The sequence below is a fragment of the Xiphophorus couchianus genome, chromosome 1, assembly GCF_001444195.1.
Source record: "Xiphophorus couchianus chromosome 1, X_couchianus-1.0, whole genome shotgun sequence".
NCBI lineage: Eukaryota > Metazoa > Chordata > Actinopteri > Cyprinodontiformes > Poeciliidae > Xiphophorus > Xiphophorus couchianus.
The window spans coordinates 9,693,837-9,713,865 of record NC_040228.1 but is presented as its reverse complement, the minus strand read 5'-3'; the positions used below and the strand labels follow the sequence as shown (position 1 = coordinate 9,713,865).

Below are 20,029 nucleotides of genomic sequence, written 5' to 3'. Positions count from 1 at the left end.
GTGACAGTTTCGACAAATATGTAAAAAATATATTATTTATAAAAGTTACATACTACAGCTTTATCCAACCGCAGATAAAATATGTAAGAATTTAAAAAAAAGTTGTTTACTGTTTCTTAAGTTTAAAAATAAGCCTGGGTCAAGCTGTTGTTTTCTCTGCTTTGTGTTTGTGTGTAAATTTTGGTGTAATATTTCTCTCTTACTTGTTTAGATGACGGCATTTGGAGCGTTCCTGCATAAAGGGGCGTTCTGCAGGAACTACTTCAACCTATTAGACCTGCTGGTCGTCGGCGTGTCTCTCGTCTCCTTTGGTATTCAGTATGTATCCTCCCTTCTCTCTGCATAAATGATTTGCTTTTCTTGGTGAAAATCACATTTTTGCCTAATGTTGTCAGTAGGTTTATTTGAGTAGTTTGAGTTTTAGCTAAAGATATTTCTTGTAGCTGAACATGAACGTGTCTTCTCTCATGTTGGTCCTGAAAATCAGAATAGATTATGACAAGGTTACTTGATTTGTCGAGTAGTATTTCAGATTATCTCAACTTGTTGTGTTTTTACCACCCTCCGCAGGTCCTCTGCTATCTCAGTGGTGAAGATCCTCCGTGTTTTGCGGGTCCTCCGTCCGCTCAGGGCCATCAACAGAGCCAAAGGCCTGAAAGTAAAAACAAACACTCAGTGAGGCCTGACGCCTGTGTGTTTCTCCACATGAGTGTGTCTGGTTCTCCCTGTGTTCTTAGTGTCTCTGTGAATGCCTGTGGCCCTGCTTCTGATGCAGCTGTGTATTTGAACTGACAGTTCATAACTTGGTCCCTCTGCAGCACGTGGTGCAGTGTGTATTTGTGGCCATCAGAACCATCGGCAACATCATGATTGTCACCACCCTCCTGCAGTTCATGTTTGCTTGCATCGGAGTGCAGCTCTTCAAGGTACAAGAGCACAAAGCCAGGCATGAAATTTGTGCCATAATATTATTTTACATAAAACCCTGATGTGTTACCCTTGTTGTTTTTAGGGTAAATTCTACCGGTGCACAGATGATGCAAAGTCCAGCCCAGATGAGTGCAAGTTAGTTCTTCTCATCTCTTTCTGGGTCGCAGCTTCTAACTTCGCTTTTGCTTCCAAGGAGCAAGATATGATTTTGCTTTTGGCTCTTTTCCTGCCTAATTGTTAGCATAATAATTTTGTGTTTTATTAGAAACAGTTTTAATGTATTTTGTTTGAAAAATTTTAAAAAAAAAAAACACTCAAAAAATTCTTACATATTAAGTATTCAGGCATAAAAGGCAGCTAAAGTCAAGGTCTGTCCTGGTACATGGTCAAGGGAACTTGGCAAAGAATCGATTTTAAATTGGACCTTTAAACGTCTTATTGTAAAGTCCTTAAATAATACAGGCTGTCAGTGTTCCTGAACAGCAGACAATTGTATTAGATTATCAGCTGGACTAATGAATCGTTCAGGTCTCAGTGTCATGGTTTGCGGACCCACATGCAGAAACCACACGCTGGATGGAAAAGGTAAGTGATTTATTTACAACAGGACAAATTATATTCAGTTCTCTGGACTTCGGCAGGAGGGCGAGGGTCGCCCGACCAGGTGGCCTGAAACGAGAGTTGAATTATAATGGGCTCGGAGTGAGAGAGTGTGGAGGAAGAATCAGGAACTTTCTTACATTTGGCGTGGATCTTTCAGAGCGTGGGGGTGAGGTGCCAGGGTCCGGTGCGAGGGAGTGCTACGGTGCCTAGGGCGGGTGCGAGGCGGAATCGCGGGTGGTTGGAGCGAGAGGGCGTCGGTGGAAACGGCGGAGCAGGCAGGCAGGTATTCTCGGCAAGTTCTTGAAAAGAGAAGACAAAAAATTCTTTAAACAACGAACAGGACACAGAGAGCTAGTCGCTACGAGTTGCACAACAAAGTTCTAGAAACAAGATCAACAGGTGAGGCCAGAGTGACTACCGGTATGCGTTAACCATCTAGCGAAGACTGAAGGGTTCTGCCGCTCCTATATTCCAGCACGCTGATGAGACAGATCAGCTTCACCTGCGCTGGCTCCACAGACTCCTCACGAAGATCCTCGCTGAAAGAAGATGCAACACTCGCACTCTCATGCACACGCTCTCACACCGGAACTCTGACACTCAGGTCTTTGCTCAAATTTTGTTATTTGAAAATTGATATGTTTTTGAAGATAAGATCATTTAAGTGCTGTAGTTGTTTTTTAAGCTTAACATTTTTTTTTACTTGTCCTCTGCTTATCTACCCTCACACTTGTCTGTGACATGTGGTGACATTCAGGTCAAAGGAAAATAGAGGAAATGAATAGACAAGCAGCCAAAGTTGAAACAAGTATGATGAAAGACCTTCAGAAAGCTTAAAAACTATCAAAGCCATCGTAAAATATTCTAAGAATATCTTGCTGCCTGGAAGCAGATAGTAAAAAACAAGGAGAAGTTTAAAAGATTTGGACAGTGTTGTGTTTGTACATTAAGTGTCTAAAGATGGTTTTTAAAATAGGGGGACATACATTCTTTACAACAATGGGGACACGGCTCTGCCCATGGTGAAGGAGAGGATCTGGTACAACAGTGACTTCAACTTTGACAACGTCCTCATGGCCATGATGGCCCTGTTCACCGTCTCCACCTTTGAGGGTTGGCCCACGTGAGTATTGGTCCACTGTCGGTTCAAAAACCTAAGCAAAGTCATATCTACAGCTCTATCAAAGCTGATGGTGACTGTTAATGCGCTGTTAAATACGTGTATTCATCTAGTTATTGCTGATGTGTCACAGGGGAATATCTATGTGAATAAAGCAGGTTGTGTTCTGTGTTGTAACTGGATCATGTTTGTCCCCACAGTCTGCTGTACAAGGCCATCGACTCGAACAGGGAGAACATGGGCCCCATCTACAACTACCGCATCGAGATCTCCATCTTCTTCATCATCTACATCATCATCATCGCCTTCTTCATGATGAACATCTTCGTTGGTTTCGTCATCGTTACCTTCCAGGAGCAGGGAGAGAAGGAGTACAAGAACTGCGAGCTGGACAAGAACCAGGTCGGTGGCTGCTGAAGAAGATCGGCTTCAGAGGAATCAGTAACTCTCTTTTAGTTTTCGCTCACGAGTCTGTTTGTCTGTCTGTTCCTTGGCAACACCCTGAACACCGCTACAGCGCCAGTGTGTGGAATACGCACTGAAAGCTCGTCCTCTGCGCCGCTATATTCCCAAAAATCCCTACCAGTACAAGTTCTGGTACGTGGTCAACTCCACTGGCTTTGAGTACGTCATGTTTGTCCTGATCATTCTCAACACGCTGTGTCTGGCTATTCAGGTAAGTTCTCCTGGTAGGATTTATCATCCTAATTTAAAACACTTGAATTAATATTGAACTTCTTCACATTTTGTCACATTGCCACCATAAGAATTACTATTTGTCGTTGGGGTTTCATTGTGCCACACCAACACAAAATAACACATTATGAACCAGAAAAGGAAAAGTTACATGATTTTCACAATGCTGCCCCGGTTATTGTGATTCTCATAAATAAAACTCCAGTGCACCCTTTTGACTTTAGAAGTAATCCAATTGGTGGACAGTCATTTTATGTTTAATCTCCATATAAATGCAGTTGTTTGTTCCAACATGCATTTGTATTCATCATGCACGAGTTACATTTTGTAGAGCCACTTCTCGCTGTAATCAAAGCTGCAAGTCTTTTGGATGATGTCTCTACCAGCAGCTTTCTATGTCTTGAGACAAAAATAAGATCTGGACTTGTACTGGGTCATTTTAACAGAAGAATATACTTTTCTGTTTTAGGCTGAAAAAAAAAAAGAACATTCTACATTTTGTGAAATTTATAAAAACAAAAACCGTTTCCTAAAAAATTCAGTGCTTGCGTTTGCATTGGTCAGTTTGTGATTGTAACTATGTCAAATGAATGCTTCTAATGGTCAGCTTATCTCCCCTCAGCACCATGGCCAGTCTCATCTGTTTAACTACGCCATGGACATCCTCAACATGGTCTTCACAGGAGTCTTCACAGTGGAGATGATCCTGAAGCTCGTTGCCTTCAAACCCAGAGTAAGTGTCTCATCTTGTCCCCTCTGCTTCCTCCTGTTAGAAAACATTTTATACTCACCCCCCCCATAGTCTGATGTTCAACCCTCACTTTGCCTTTTCCTCGTACCTCATGCTCCCTCCCCTTGTGCTCCGCCCCCCCTCCCCCTGCTGGGTGTGTATGTCAAATATTCAGGGTTATGTCGGGGACGCCTGGAATGTCTTCGATGCTCTAGTGGTGATCGGCAGTGTAGTCGACATCATACTCAGCCAGGTAGAAAGACGTCAGACTGCGCAGCTCTGTCAGCCCTTCTTCCTGCTCCTCCAGATGTTGCTGCTTTTCTCCTTTGAATCCTTCCTAAACCTGTTTCCTTGTTCCTGTCCTTTCCTTCCTGTCCTATCTTTGTGTGGGCCAGTATGTAAACATAAAGGCTTTTTGTGTGTCAGAATCTTTAACCTTCACGTGAATATTCAGTGTGTTACCGACACTGAATATTTTTTACAGTGACCGACAATCACTGTCGGTCACTGTAAAAAGCAAAAGTTTCAGTGACAGAAACCATACTTATGAAACCAAAAATGTTTTTGATTTATTCTATGTTCCTGTTTCCTTCTTTTAGCTTCAGCATTCATGTAAACAAACAAAAAAGGATTTTTGACAATAACTGCTGTCTGAACTTTAAAGGCTCCCACAAACTCTGACAGGAGGACTCTGACTTTCATCCTGTTTTATTGAAGCTCAACTTTTTGATGTACTTTCTATCTGTCAAACGTCTTTCCTTTCTTACCTTTTCTTCCAACCTGCTTTTTGTCTCTGTCTATCCTCTTTTCTGTGTGTCTCTGTTGCCTGTGCTTGCAGAACTATTTTGCTGATGCATGGAACACGTTTGATGCCTTAATTGTTGTGGGTAGCGTGGTTGACATTGCCATCACTGAGATCAATGTAAGTAATCATCTCTCACACGTCTTTTCTGTGTCGTTCCCTGCAGGAGCGCCTTGTTTTAGCATCAGAGTTGCATTCAAGAACACAACCTTCTTCTTGTTTTCATTGGATTTTCACAACGTTAGCAACAGATTCTACACACATACACGTACAGTAGATATCCACTTCAGTTGTTTGTTTTTTTTTAAAAAGAGAGGCGATAATAAGTAGTTGGCGCATCTGTTCAAACTCCATGTTGTTTTTCTTTTGAACAGTTGTCTTAGAATGCAGCTGAGCTCAACTGTCTTACTTGCTATCAGCATTTTTGTTTGCATTCCCTTCAAAAAGCAACAACGTTCAGCGCTGCTGCTGCTGCTGCTGCTGCTGCAAGATCGCTCCACGTCCTGGTCTGTGACTCATGTTAGCGCTGGTTTCATGCTTCCTTCCAGCCTGTCCGCAGCTAAATGTTGGTTTATCCTGAGTGAGTGGTTGGGGGGAATAAACACACTGCAGACAATTGTTAGTGTAGAAATACAAATTCTACAGAAAGAATTGTGAATGTTTCACCAGAGCATGCCTGCCTTTCATGACACATAGAGCAGGGTTAGTTATTGACCAAAAGCCAGGACATAATTTGGGTCTTGTTTCACATTTTTTACCCCATGAAATGTTTTTACTCATAAGTTGTGATTTGCATGTGGTTTTTTTTTAATCCACTGCCTTGTAAAGGTTGCTCACACCTCATTAACGTTTTCACCTTTTGTCACATTACAACCTCAGACTTTTTAATAGGATTTTAATAGAATCTGACATAATAAACTACAAGTGCTGTATAATTATTAATTAGAAGGAAAATAGCTCCATCCATCCTCTTACCAACTCTGGCCTGCATCCTGAAGAAAAGCATCCCAACATCATGATATTGACACCATCATGCTTCTCCATGGGGATGATGTGCAGTTTAAGTCTTATGGCACAAATAGTGACAAAAAAAAGTTACATTTTAGTTTAATCTTAACAGAACAAATTCTTCCACACTATTGCTGTGTCCCCTACATACAGATAAATAATACATAATTTGTAAAAACAAACAATAATGACTATGTATTATTTTTCTTCCACCTCACGGCATTATTTTGTGTTGGTCTAAGATTCCAGTGAAGTATACTTAAGTGCATAATGACAAAGTATGAAAAGGTTTAAGGGGAATAAAAGTGTTTACAAGGCATTTTTACATATTCGGTGTTCCTCTAGATGTGTCAAAGCTTTTGCATGAGAAGCATTACATTGCTGATGAAGTTCTCTCAGATAATTTGTAAAAGTTTTCTGCCTGTCATGTATGTGAAAAGATGTTGCAGAAAACAAAAGTAGCGTAAAAATGTGAAGAATGGTTTGAAGCTGTGCAGCTGCAACTCGAATTAACGTTAGACTTCTGGTTTCAAGTCGGCAGCCATTCCTGTTGTCAAGGTGATAGAGGATCCAGGGGTAAGAATAAGCCCCACCTCTTTTGTCAAGAACATCATCCCTCTGTTGTCATCTGAAAGCAAAAGCATCCACATCGTTCTGTTGTGACAGTTTTTGTCAAGAGATTGTTTAAAAATCAATAAGATGCTTTTATGAATTATAGAAATTGTTGTAAGTTAAGTATTACAGTTTGTGTTTGAATTGTCGGTATTCCTCACTCTCACAGTCTTGTTATGGCTCTCTCTGGTTTGTTGCATTTTGGCATAAGTTCCACTTCGACCCTGCATCTCATCTTGTCCGGGCGCATGGCATGATGGCACACAGAGATGGTTTTTGTTATACATTACAAATGTTTGACTAAAGTCCTTAAAGACAGATTGCCAACCATTTCTGTTTAAGTGTGACATGGTTGTCTAGTTCAAAGCCAGGCTAATCCTCATGTTGTAGTTTTAAGACATGGTTTGTTTAGCCTGTATTTTTTGGGATATTCTGTCTGTTTTAATCAGCCACTGTGTGTAAGTCATTCAGGTCTGTTAATGCTATGGGGTGTAACTCTCAGTAAGACTGCATGCAGGTTGGTTGTTGTCATAAAGCAGGACAATAATACTTAACAGCTTTTGGATCCACCTCCTTGTTGGTTTTTTGCTCATTTTTAGTTCATTCATGCATATTGAATGGGTGCATGTGTCACTGACTGCATGAATAAATGAGTAATGCGAAGCCCCAAATACTGCGGCACAAGCTAGTGCCGTTTGCTTATTGGTGTCTTGGTTCCTCTTCACATCCAGAACACAGAGGACAGCGCTCGCATCTCCATCACCTTCTTCCGCCTGTTCAGGGTGATGCGACTGGTCAAACTCCTGAGCAGAGGGGAAGGAATCAGGACTCTGCTGTGGACCTTCATCAAGTCTTTCCAGGTGAAGTCTCAGAGCATGCAGAGTTGTGAAAAAGTATTTGCAATCTCACAATCAGTGCTGTTTGTGACGTAGAAACAATATAATGCAAATGTAGCAGAAGAGAAAATCGTGGACATGAGCTGCTATCGCAGAAACAAAAAAAATATCCTGCAATCAAACGAAGCTCAGTGTTTGCTTAGTCTGCTCTGTGCTAATTCGACAGAGTTAGACTGTCACAGAGTTTCTCACCTGCAGTCTGGAAACCAATGTTTCTGGCTCAGGTTTAAGATTAAGACCAAAATCCTTTGACACATTGAAAATGGAGGAGCGCTGTATTCTTATCTAAACCCTCCCTCAGCTCCAGTACACTGAAATTACAACAATCCTCAGGTGAATGCAAAAGGAAGTCAATACTTTTTCCTAGGTTATACAAATAATTAAAAGGAGTTATTTTCTGAAAAACCATTAGGATCTTGTAAAAGTCAAATATAGCTACGCAGATTAGCAGGAATGCTTATTGCTACAAAGCTGTTATCATGTGTCCAGCCATGTAAAATATCTCTGCAATTTGTGTCTAAATTCGTAACTTCATAGTATTTTGTTTGTTTGCTTAGCCAAAAACTCTAACAACTTTGATATACGCTGCAGAAAAGAAACTCAATAATACTTGTTATTGTTTTTATTCCACAATAGGCTCTTCCATATGTTGCCCTCCTGATAGCCATGCTGTTCTTCATCTATGCTGTCATCGGGATGCAGGTAACCTTGTCTGACATGTAGACAGATGTTTGGAAAAACTTTCTCATCCTCTACATGGCTAGTTCCAAATACCCTATTTTTTTTAAAGATCCTATCTGTTACTGTAGCTTTTGAATCTTACTTAAGCAGATTCTGCTTTTAGGTGTTTGGAAAAATAGCAATGGTGGACGGAACCCAAATCAACCGCAACAACAACTTCCAAACCTTTCCCCAAGCCGTCCTGATGCTGTTCAGGTTTGCACATTTTGCAACTTTGGTTGGCACAATCATTATCAATGCTAAGTAAATATGTGTAGCAGCTGTGTAAGTCACTTTTCTTATCCTGTGTCAGATGTGCTACGGGGGAGGCGTGGCAGGAGATCATGCTGGCCTGTCTGCCGGGGAAGCTGTGCGACTCGGAGTCCGACTACAACCCGGGAGAGGAGAAAACCTGTGGCAGCAACTTTGCTATAATTTACTTCATCAGTTTCTACATGCTCTGCGCCTTCCTGGTACTCCTCTGGACGTCTCACCATTTCCATTGCCCGTCATGTGTTTACCACAGACCTAAACAGTCAACCAGATTTCACAGCAAAGCAATTGATGAAATGGTTAAAAAAATACTGGATGTTCTTGTTTCAGATTATCAACCTCTTTGTTGCGGTCATTATGGATAACTTTGATTATCTGACTCGTGATTGGTCCATTCTTGGCCCTCACCATCTGGATGAATTTAAAAGGATATGGTCTGAATATGATCCTGAAGCAAAGTAAGGGCAAAAAAACCAACATTTTGATTAAAATTTTTTCCTGAATGTTTATTTTTTTGATAATTCTTGGAACCTGTTAAAGCCTTTCCTTTTCACGTAATGTGTTCTTAGGGGTAGGATTAAACATCTTGATGTGGTTACCCTGTTGAGGAGGATCCAGCCTCCGTTGGGCTTTGGCAAACTCTGTCCTCACAGAGTCGCCTGTAAGGTGGGTTTATACAACTCACAATCTCATATTTGCAGGAAAAAAACCCCTCCTCCCTTTACACTGATGCGTCTAAATTAATATGAAGTTTGAATTCTGCTGCAGCGACTGGTGGCAATGAACATGCCGCTCAACAGTGACGGGACCGTCATGTTTAACGCCACCTTGTTTGCTTTAGTCCGCACCGCCCTTAAGATCAAGACTGAGGGTGAGTCTACAGCTCAGGTTGTCAAAATCCTGCAAAATTATTATTATTATTTTATTTTCTCATTGATTATTGCTGCATGGCAGAACAATAACAACAAATATAAAAACTGTTGGGTTAGAGGTCATGATGTTGTTCATTTAGAAAGATGCATGATCCATGTTATGCCACCAGAGGGAGTTCAGTTCCACCCAATTCAATAGCTGGGAGTCTGTCATCAGACGGTGTTCGTAACTTTAACTCATTTATTACCACTGTAACATTTTCACTATCTCTGAAGGTAACTTGGAGCAAGCCAACGAGGAGCTGAGAGCTGTAATCAAGAAGATCTGGAAGAGGACCAGCATGAAGCTGCTGGATCAAGTAGTGCCTCCTGCAGGCGGTCAGTGGTCATTACACTCAGGAAAACGCTTTCTGAGACCCAGTCAAGTAAAAACATACAAATGTGTGAAATGTGGGCTGAAAGAAATTTTAAATAGACAGAGTATTTGTTAGGAACAAAAATGACATTCATTGAATGGGGAGTAACAAATATAACGCAATATGATTAAAGGAAACAGAAGCAAACAACTTTCATATGTTATTTTTTAAATAAAATGTGGGTCACTAGTTAAAATTAATTGTTGATTCTGTAATTTTCTCAATACATGCTCAAGAAACATACCTTCAGTAATAATTATTTAACAGCTCTGCGTGTTGCAGAGAAACCACACATTTTTAAACCCACAATCCTAATAGTCTGTTTGACCGCTCGCCTTATCAATTCTGGGCATTTACAATTCTGTATAAAAAAAATAAGGGTTCATTTAATTGATCAAAAGCTCCAAATTACTTGGATATATTTATTGTTGGTTATTGTAGCTCGTCTCTTAAATGTTTACTGTTAGAAATCTGCTGTGTCTGGAACTTCTCCATGTTTGTTATTCTGCTTAAAAGTGACTTCCTGTGTCTGAGTAGTTTTTGCGGCTTCCACACTTTGTTTGCTTTAGTTAGTCAGAATCAGTTATGCTGCATGTTTTTGTGCTTTAATTTATGAATCCTTTTCTCTTTTTTCTCTTTTCTTTTGCTTATGCTTGTTTTTTTTTGCAAAGTGTCTCTCTTCCACAGCTTTCTCTGCTTTCAGTTGCTGGCATTGTTTTTCTTCTCTTTCTGCCGTCCTGAGCTCTCTGGAGTAGTTCTGCTTTGGTCTGGTGGCATGAAACTAGTGATACCTCTTTAAAAAAAAAAAAAAAACTTCAACAAGCTCTGTACAGAAAAAGAACCAATGTACTCTTCTCACTATGAATTTAATGAGTAACTTTAAAACTTTAAGGCACATATTACACTACAATATCTAATTGAAATACTACTGATATTTTTGTCTTAAGATAAGGCTTATCTTAAGTGTAAATTAAAAATACAGGACTCATACTAATTTCTGCAGTAGTTATTGGTTCTTTTTCTGAGCAGAGCCTCTTGAAGTTTCTTTCTGGTTGTTTCAGGTGAGGTAGAGACGCTTTTTCTTCTCAAGCTATTCAAGTAACAAACACTTCCATCCTAAAGCGTCCACTTCCATGTGTCACCTTTGCTTGACCCCATTCTGGCAATAAGAGGGTCAAAGAAAGGCGGTAACAACTTTTGAAGGGAACTCTACTACCCACCGTGATTCAGCTGCGTTTTGTTTTTCCGCTCTGCTCCCCATTCTGCTTCAGCAACAGCTTATCTGAGGAATCAGACTCATACCTGATGAGCCTCCCTGCATGGCAAATAGAACAAGCTTGTAGTCACAGCTTCCTCCGGGGTGAACATCCTTTGTTCATTCTGCAAACCGTCATGATTGATAGTGTAGATCCGACTCTGATTTCCCCGTGCTCTGCTGTTGCATGCGCTTCCTGCTGCAGATTATGTTGCTCCAAGAAATGTAATAAAAACAAAAAAAATCAACTTTTTTTTCTCTTAAATTCATGACGGACAAATTGTCTTTTTCTATGACATGAAGCAACAGGAGAGTTTTAAAATGCATTTGCAAATGATTAGATCTTTCTTTGTATAAACACAGTAAATTATTTGGCAGTAGAATGTTCCAGGCATGATTTCTTGATTGACTGGTGAAATTGTCCACAACGATTGGTTTTCTTAGCCTCCTGGAGTGTTTTGTACACAAAGAATAAGTTCAGTACTTTGGAGACGGGTTTAAACATTTTGGTACAACCCCAAATGTTCTGAAAAAATTTGAAAAGGTTGCATGAGTCTGACAAATGGCAAATGTGGATCCACCAAACTAAATGGCAAACAGACAGTACTTTAGAGTGCAAATATATTTGAAGACAAAAACTGGAGAAAGTCGTACAAAACAATTTGAATGGATTTAAAATGTTTCCCCATTTCGGTGTTTAATAATATTAAATAGTTCAGAGATGAATAAGTGTATTTGTGCATAAAGGGCAATTTACGGGCAATTTCTGTTAATTGGCCTCTAGTCTTAAGTTTTTCATAAAGCTCTGGCCTACTGGTAGAGGATTTAATTAATTCTAATTTATTTTTAAGAACTACAATTAACAGGACAACTGTGTGCGAGAGCAGTCATACCAGCTTTTACTGATATTTTTAAACAAACACAAAACGATTACTAAATTGGGATTTTTTAGCTGTTCTGAAAAAAAAACTGATTTATTGCTTAATGTTAGCATCAATAATTGTAAACATCAGTATCCAGGTGCATTCTTCATTGTGCCTGAATTCTCATTTTAAATGTAACTTTGCCTAAAATCTGCTAATATTTCTGAATGCATCATATTTCATTACAGACACAGATTGTAAGCATAAGAAACAAACACAACAGACAAACCCCGTCTTTAAGTGTCAGCCGGACACAACTAGAAATAGCTACCTACGTATCTCCTCTGGAGACACTTCCGAGCGAAGCGTGTCGTTGGTCGTGCAAAATGTTTGGGGAGAATTGGTGGATTTAAAATAAGATCAATGTTTGACCAGCTTTGTGTGTATGATGGGTTTGTCTGCTTCAAACCGTCGATGTAAGAATGCGTCACGTTAAGACTGTGGACACAAACTTCTCAAAGCAGGATTTTACTTCAACTGGTCACATATTAAAAAAAATGACAGACCCCTGCACTGATCTTACGCTAAATGTTTAAGAATCCCTGTTGATCTTTAAACACAAACTCTTTTATGGGATTCCAGTCAGAACCAACCCACGACCATACTTGGCATTCCCCAACACATGGCTCTAACTTTAGACATGCACTTTCTGTATTTGGCATCCCTCACTCTGTGGCGTCGATTATCATTAGGCACATTCAGGCTGTATTTCTGTATTTCTGGTCCCTCTCAGACTCCAGGGTATTTTTGAATGTCGTGTGTTTGGCATCGGCTCGGCTTACAGCAGAATATCAGCGCTGAGGTGTTTGGGTCCTGATGTGGGAGGCTTCTGGTGTGTTTTGTCTGTGCACTTAGATGACGAGGTAACTGTGGGGAAGTTCTATGCCACCTTCCTGATACAGGACTACTTCAGAAAATTCAAGAGGCGCAAAGAGCAAGGTCTGGTGGGAAGGAGGTCTTGGGAGAACACCACTCTGGCCTTGCAGGTGAGTAAAAACAGTTTTGCAAACTTTTTGCAAATGGGGACTAAAGAAATCAAATAATTAAAAAAATGACATTATTTAATTGAATTCCTAAATGTAGTGCCTTTTTAAATGTCCCACTTAAGAACATTTTGTACATTTAAATGTGGAGTTATGCGTTTTTGTTTTAATAATTTTCCATTTTGTTTTAATTGCTCAGGTGAAACAAACATTTTTAGGGCATTAAATAATTTCTTAAATTTATTTTCTCAAATAGAAAACAATACTCTACATTAAACTTATTCCGTGGTAACTAGGATATGATTGACTGAATATGATGAAGGCTAGGTCTTATAACAAGATTTGTTTGTTTTTGCCTTTGCTGATGCGGATGAGAAGGAACTTTTGAACATAGCGTGACAACGAGAAAAAAAATTTGACAGATTCTGAGGAACCTCAATCACCACCATGTCCCATTCTCACGATGGAGAAACTTTTTCCCTGTCAGTGATCAGCTGCACAGATTTGGGATTCCTTGGAACAATGAGCTAATAAAACCGTATAATGACTGACAATCATGTGGCCTGTTTGGTAGTTTTGGTGCGTTTAGTTTGGTGCTTTTTCTCGTGGGTCACAAAGTTATTATTTTTTTAATTACACAAAAACATACTTATTGTGATTTTTTTTTTGGTTTGTTGGTATTTTTATTTGCTTAGTGATAAAATAAACATGAACTATTTTAATGAAAATTCATTCATTTAAAAAAAAAATCTTTGTACAGCCAAAACGTAAACAGTCACAAATCTTTCCATTATTATTATTATCATTTTTTTTTTAAAGGCATACAATTTTCAAAATTTTTTGTATTGATTTTTTTATTAATGCATAACATTTTATGCTATCCTTAAAAGGAGAGAAGAAATAAAATCTTTCAATTAAAATAGTTTATATGGTTGTACTGTGGAATAGTAAGGCTGAGCCATGGAAACGACTGAATCGATCTGATTACTTTAATCAGATTAATTGTTGGAGACGGTGGCAATAAAAATAAAGTATCTCAATAAATACATAGCCAGATCTGAGGAAACAAGCAGGTTTCCAAATATCAACACTCAGTATTTTCCATGACGAACAAACACACCCACACAGGAATGTCTTTTTTGTCAAAGTAATTCTTTGGCTTGTTATCTCCTAATCTTCTAAAGTGATTCTGTAAAGTCGGGCTTAACTTTTACGGTAGCTTTAAAGTTATAGTACTCACACCTACTATAAAACTATTCCTTAAACTTTATTTAAATCCACGTTTTAGTCTCTACATTCATAATTCTCACATCTTAGAGTTGTTCGTACTTTGCAGGCCGGCTTGCGCACCCTTCACGACATTGGACCAGAAATTCGCCGAGCCATATCATGTGACCTACAGGAGGAGGGGCTTGTAGATGGAACGGCAGAGGAAGAAGAGGAGATTTATCGGGTAAAAGACACAAATAAAAATCATGTGTATTCTAAAGGAGGCCTGTTATTCAAAATATTGTCTGTTTGCAATATTTTGCAAACAGACAATAAGTCATTTTCACATTTAAAACATTAAATTGGGGGGTGTGGCCAACAGCACTTATTTGCATATGTGTGATGTCCTAAGGAAGCTCAAACTGATTTCACCTCATCTCAGAGTATGAGGTGAAAACTCAAACTCTGCGAAGGACTTTTTGCAAAAAATGTAATGAATATGTTTTGTACAGCCCATATGCTAACCTGTTTAAGGAAGCATAATAGGTCTCCTTTAGTGTTTTAATGTACGCTTTGTCTGATTGTAAAAAATAAGATGGTTGGTTGAGACTATTCAAAATAGAAAAAAGTGGATTAGTCAATTTACAATCAAGTAATCTGGTTTGTTGGTCTTTGTTTTTTGTTGTTAATGGCTGTTATTTTCTCAAAGCGCAACGGCGGCCTTTTTGGGAATCACGTTAACCACGTTGGCATGGATCATCCCCAACCCACTACCGTCACGCAGCGCCCCCTACAGATCCTGCCCATCTACTGCACTCCCTCTGCCGCGCCCACTCAGATTTGCAGGAGAGCCAGCAGCAGCGACAAGGAAGGAGAGACGGAGATGAACTCCTCACCCATCCACTACAACCATCATCATTCCCCTCATCTGTACGATTACCCTCACTGTAACTCCACCTCCCCTCAGTCCCCAATACCCTCCAACGCCAACCTCAACAACGCCAACGTGCCCTCGCTTCTCTCGATGTCCTCTGGGAGGCAGCAGAAGTGTTTATTGCAGAGATGTCGCCCGTCTTCAGCAAGAAATAAGACATCAACGTCTTACAGCAGGGGGTTGCACAACAAGCAGTGGAAGTCCCACTCCACAAGGTGGGTTACAGAAACAGCATTATGTTTTAGTTGACCTGTATTCACAGCTATGGTCAAAATAGTAGCAGTCCAACATCATTGTTAAGACTTATAAAACTATTATTTTGATCTCAACTGAAAAATACATCTAAGAGGTAAATTATTATGACCAGTTTATTCTGTAGAGTGAATTCTTGTGATCGTGCAATCGTCAAGGTACCTACCAAAGCGGATTGCAGTTCTTGCGTAAAAATCCAGAATTGAATCTGTTGAAAAAAATGTAAAACTTTCACATTTTCTCTTGTTTCCATTGCTCTGCCTGAATTGCCTCGTCCTTCTTTACACGGATCAGGACGCGCTACTATGAGGCCTATATTAGGTATGTATCCAGTGCAGCCACTGAAATGACATACAACTTACAGCTTCACAACTTTTGATGCCAAATCTGTTTTGGTTCAATTTGGAGTCGTACTGATAAAATCTGACATCTTTGCTCTCAATCTAGCCTGGAAAAAATCGGCCTCTTGTTCTACAGCATTTGCTTTGCGCAGAGGGGCTGTAAGCCAGAATTGGCCAGGCTCTGCTCAATCTAGATGAAAGATTCTAAGAAACCTTAATCAAATAACAAACTGGGTCCAGTACAATGAGTGGAATTTAAAATAATCCAAATTACAGTACGTCTGTGCGATTTTGCTAACAGGTCAAAAAATGGCGGAGCGCTTCACCCGACCATTCGCCGAGAGGAGCCAGGTGGCAGGGACAGCGATGAAGAGCGGGCGTCTGGGGAATACTTCAGTGGGGAGGAATTTCACGAAGACGACATCATGCTTACCAAGGACAGGTTATCCAAGTCGGACTTCCATGACGCTGCAGACGGAGATTTGGACCATTTCAGGGACGACTGTGGGTCTGAAGGTTACTGTGACGACGACAAGCAGCCTATATGCCAGGAAGACCGGCGGTCGCCCAGGAGATGGTTTTTACCATCCCCCCAAGGTTCAGCTGCTTTCACTTTAATATTGCTTTTATCATTAAGCTGTTTGAGTGATTGACATTTTTTAGATCTGCAAATACTTAAATATTTGACTCCAAGTACCTTAATATTATAGAATTGATATATTTTAAAATAATTTATAGTAAATTGCAGTGCATATGTTATATTTGATTTGACTATTCTGTGTATAAAATCTTAATTGTTTCCTCTTTTTTATTTGACATTATAAAATAAATAATATGTTCTTTGACTATGTCAGCCTCAAAAACCCTGAGTTTGAAAGAGTTTCACTTCTTGCTTCCTCTAAGCCTGCAACACACCAACATTCAGCTTTGAGTGTCTTCGCAGAAGAAGTAGCATAGATGAAGCTCCTCCATCTCCATCATGCACAGCTCTTCCACTGCACCTGGTGCAGCAGCAGGTACACCTACGCCTGTAGTGTGAGGAGTTGGAAACGAATGAAATGTGGCTGATGCCCCGATAGAAACCTGTTTCGTCTCCTCTCTCCCGTTCAGGTGATGGCGGTAGCCGGTCTGGACGCCGCCAGGATCGCACGTCTGTCTCCCACCAGGTCGCTACGCTCGTGGGCCACACCTCCCGCCTCCCCCATCAGCCGTGACTGCGGCCCCTGCTACACCCCACTCATACAGGTCTGGTCGACGCTGATCGACCGTCTGCATTGCTGTAGAAATGAAATGTTAAAATCAGGGGGTCCACACATGTCTAAAAAGTCTGGGACTTTTTCATCTCAGTCATGGAATTTCCTGTCAGACTTGTGTCATCCATATTGCGTTTTGTGATTTGAGGTGGATGAGGCTACCAGTATCTAGCTGCTAATGTACCCTGGCTAGCTAGCTAGCTAGCTTTTTTCCGTCTATTGTGAATTTTTGTATAGAGCCGTATGCAGTGTGAGAAGCACAAACAGTGCTGCCAAGAGCCACAAACAAACCCAGGAAATTCCAAATTTTTTGCTGTACTTGACCAGTACCTGGGTTTGCAGTTCTATTAGGTCTTAAATTGAATTTAAGATGGCGTTAAAAAGGTCTTTAAAAGTCTTAAATTTGACATACTTAAACCTGTGGATACCCTGAAAACAATGTCTTAAAAACAGCCAGGGAACTCATGAGTTTTAGAAATTCAAAATGTATGTGGGTTTAGAAATTTAAACTGTAACAAAAGCTGATCACATCTTTATTCATACATTGAAACCAAATAATATTATTAACTTATGTTTTTGGCTGTTGTTAAAATTAAAACTCAATCTCTGCTGTTGCCTTACGGTTTTCGTAAAGGCTAAAGTGTGTAATGTGTGTGTTCAGGTGGACTGGCGCAGTACTGGCAGTGTGGGCAGCATCCCTGGGGCCGTGAAGAGGAGTTCTTGGTACACCGACTGCCAGGACGGCCTGCCCAGCCGTAGCCACTCACCGTCACGGCTGCAGCTACCCGCAGAAAGCTGCTCACACTTCCTGCAAAACAGAGGCAGCGCTAGCAGTCTGGTGGAGGCTGTGAGTAGATCAGTAACTTAATGTTGCTCAGCTTCGGGGCAGGTCAGCAGGTGACTTGAAAAGACACTTTTCTTATAGTGAAGGACAGTGGTGGCAGCAACATGTGTTTCTTGAGTTGACTGAAAAATGGATGGAGCTAAATTCATGACAGTGCTGGAAAAAAATCTATCAAAGTCTAAAATCTATCAGTCTGGTTCACCTTCCAGCATTACAGAAACCCTAGACATCCATCCAGATTGATGAAAGACATAAAACCATATCCATGTGTTAGCATGGCCCAGTCAAATCTCACACCTACATATAGATTATAAAATGACTAAAAATGTCAATTTGGACCATGTAGTTATGAAAACATACAGGTTTTATCTATCTACACCCTAAAGCACAGTTACTATCATCATCCACTCATGGTTTAATTGTTACTGAAGGATAATTTATTACATAAAATGGTGAAAATGACTGTCCATCTAACAATCAGCTGTCGTCCTCAGTAAGCTTGATAATTCAGCTATTTAATTAGTTCCACCATCTTGGTTTACCTTTCCTGCTTTCACACATTCTCGCCTTCTGATCAGATTATTATTATTTATTTTTTTTATCTGTCTTTTAATATTATCATAATCTTCCGTTTCTCTTGCATCCCACTCAGGTCCTGATCTCTGAAGGTCTCGGGAAATACGCCAGGGACCCCAAGTTTGTGACAGCGGCCAAACACGAGATCGCAGACGCCTGCGAGATGACCATCGACGAGATGGAGAGCGCTGCCAGCAATCTGCTGAACGGCAGCATGGGTAACGGCGACGTGGCGGGGATGGAAAGCGTCAGCTCAGACTCGCGACTCGCCGACGCGCACCAGAGGGACTACAGCGACGAGGAGCAGTACGTGGCTGTGAAGTGTGAGGAGGACCTAACGGACGAGATGATATGCATCACTTCTCTATAGCAGCAACTCACAGCGGACTCTGTCTAGTTTTATTTAGCGTATATCTCAGCAGGCCCTGCGGAGAACAGAAAATTAGAAACGGGGATAAACGTGAGAACAAAGTGCCTTGTTTTCTTTTCCTGCTTAGTAGATTGCAGCTAAAGCGGACACATGGTTATAGAGAAACAAAAACAACAACAAAAAACTGCTGTAATTGAAATCAGGAGACATGAATCTATACGCCAGCCTCCAGGAAGGCAGGCCAGTCGTTAAAACTTGTTTTCTGTTTTCCTAATTGACATCAGTTGGATAAAACTTCAAAACTTTTGGTTTTAGATTCTGAGGATGATATAACTCGGCTTTAGTGAGGATTACACAAGGCCGTAAATCACATTGTTTACTCCATGAAGAGCCAACACAACAAAAGCAAATGTGCCACCACTCACCACCTGCACACGCAAGCAGGAAAATGAAATAGACTTCTATTCTATTGTTGTGTAAATAGTTTCAGGCGGCTAAGCATTTCTAAATCTTTCTGCCTGGTTCGCAGTATAGATGTCAAAAACTGATCGGGCCTTTGCTTTTCCGAGGATTCCTGCAATTCGTTGCGTTTTATGTGTATAAAAAGTGTGATTTTACCCCTTATTGGTCAAGATTGATGAAAACATATATTTTTGTTTGCTTATCTGAATTAGATGGAAACAAAGCAGGAGCAGCTGAGACCGTGCCTTGTAAAAGCAGACACGCCTCTTTCACCTTTTCCACATTTGGTCACATTAGAACCACACACCTCAGTGTAGTTTACTGTGATTTCATTTGATAGACCAACAAAACCATGCACATTTTTGAACAGGAAGGAATAAAATACATTTGTTTTCGTCATTTACATGTTGTGCATTCGATTTCCACCCCTTTTACATACACACCCTAAATAAAATCAAGTAAAACAGGTTGCCTCCAGAAGTCAGTTAATGGGTTTCCAGTTGTGGAAAAAATGTATTTGTCAAGCACTGTTAGGTGAAAATCAGTCAGGTTTATTTATATCTTGCGTACAATGAGGTCTTATAAGACAATAGCTAATGAACGGGTCAGGGTCAAGGCTCTGCCAAAAGGCAGAAGAAACCGCAGGATGGAAAAAGAATCGTGAGGAGGATATGAATGTGAAATCGTTTTTGCAGAACTGAGAGTCATTACTCTGGACAAAAACGTCAGTGTGTTGGCACAAATTTCCCTCTGACAGAGACATAAAATGAGAACATGACATGGACATCAAGTTAATGACGCCATAATAATACAATTAAACCCACTAAATAAGCAATGACTTAGATCAAAGCATATTTATGTGCTACAATGACGTGAATATCCATGTTCAGAGTTTCTCTCTATCCAGTCTTAGTGAACTTGAGGTATCTTGCAGGTAAAGACAAAAGGC

General features: G+C 40.3%; 1 protein-coding gene across 14 annotated transcripts in view; it reads left to right on the top strand.

Moving 5' to 3' along the window:
- The window catches only part of cacna1db (calcium channel, voltage-dependent, L type, alpha 1D subunit, b), a 74,053-nt gene extending 54,574 nt beyond the window's left edge, over positions 1 to 19,479 (top strand). For 3 of the 14 annotated variants that reach the window (XM_028023304.1, XM_028023270.1, XM_028023244.1), the window contains 28 exons: positions 212 to 318; positions 571 to 658; positions 819 to 926; positions 1,013 to 1,065; positions 2,510 to 2,656; positions 2,854 to 3,055; positions 3,171 to 3,329; positions 3,972 to 4,082; positions 4,255 to 4,332; positions 4,918 to 5,001; positions 6,424 to 6,465; positions 7,233 to 7,361; positions 8,034 to 8,099; positions 8,242 to 8,333; positions 8,431 to 8,590; positions 8,721 to 8,848; positions 8,960 to 9,056; positions 9,159 to 9,261; positions 9,539 to 9,640; positions 12,712 to 12,842; positions 14,176 to 14,292; positions 14,758 to 15,197; positions 15,529 to 15,555; positions 15,877 to 16,172; positions 16,479 to 16,591; positions 16,686 to 16,820; positions 17,490 to 17,675; positions 18,325 to 19,479. In XM_028023304.1, the coding sequence (XP_027879105.1) occupies positions 212 to 318; positions 571 to 658; positions 819 to 926; positions 1,013 to 1,065; positions 2,510 to 2,656; positions 2,854 to 3,055; positions 3,171 to 3,329; positions 3,972 to 4,082; positions 4,255 to 4,332; positions 4,918 to 5,001; positions 6,424 to 6,465; positions 7,233 to 7,361; positions 8,034 to 8,099; positions 8,242 to 8,333; positions 8,431 to 8,590; positions 8,721 to 8,848; positions 8,960 to 9,056; positions 9,159 to 9,261; positions 9,539 to 9,640; positions 12,712 to 12,842; positions 14,176 to 14,292; positions 14,758 to 15,197; positions 15,529 to 15,555; positions 15,877 to 16,172; positions 16,479 to 16,591; positions 16,686 to 16,820; positions 17,490 to 17,675; positions 18,325 to 18,618 (3,795 nt within the window). In that variant the 3' untranslated portion in view covers positions 18,619 to 19,479. The remainder of the gene's footprint in view (positions 1 to 211; positions 319 to 570; positions 659 to 818; positions 927 to 1,012; positions 1,066 to 2,509; positions 2,657 to 2,853; positions 3,056 to 3,170; positions 3,330 to 3,971; positions 4,083 to 4,254; positions 4,333 to 4,917; positions 5,002 to 6,423; positions 6,466 to 7,232; positions 7,362 to 8,033; positions 8,100 to 8,241; positions 8,334 to 8,430; positions 8,591 to 8,720; positions 8,849 to 8,959; positions 9,057 to 9,158; positions 9,262 to 9,538; positions 9,641 to 12,711; positions 12,843 to 14,175; positions 14,293 to 14,757; positions 15,198 to 15,528; positions 15,556 to 15,876; positions 16,173 to 16,478; positions 16,592 to 16,685; positions 16,821 to 17,489; positions 17,676 to 18,324) is intronic. The other 11 variants (XM_028023280.1, XM_028023252.1, XM_028023338.1 and 8 more) reach the window with 8 other exon arrangements.
- The last annotated feature ends 550 nt before the right edge of the window (positions 19,480 to 20,029 follow it).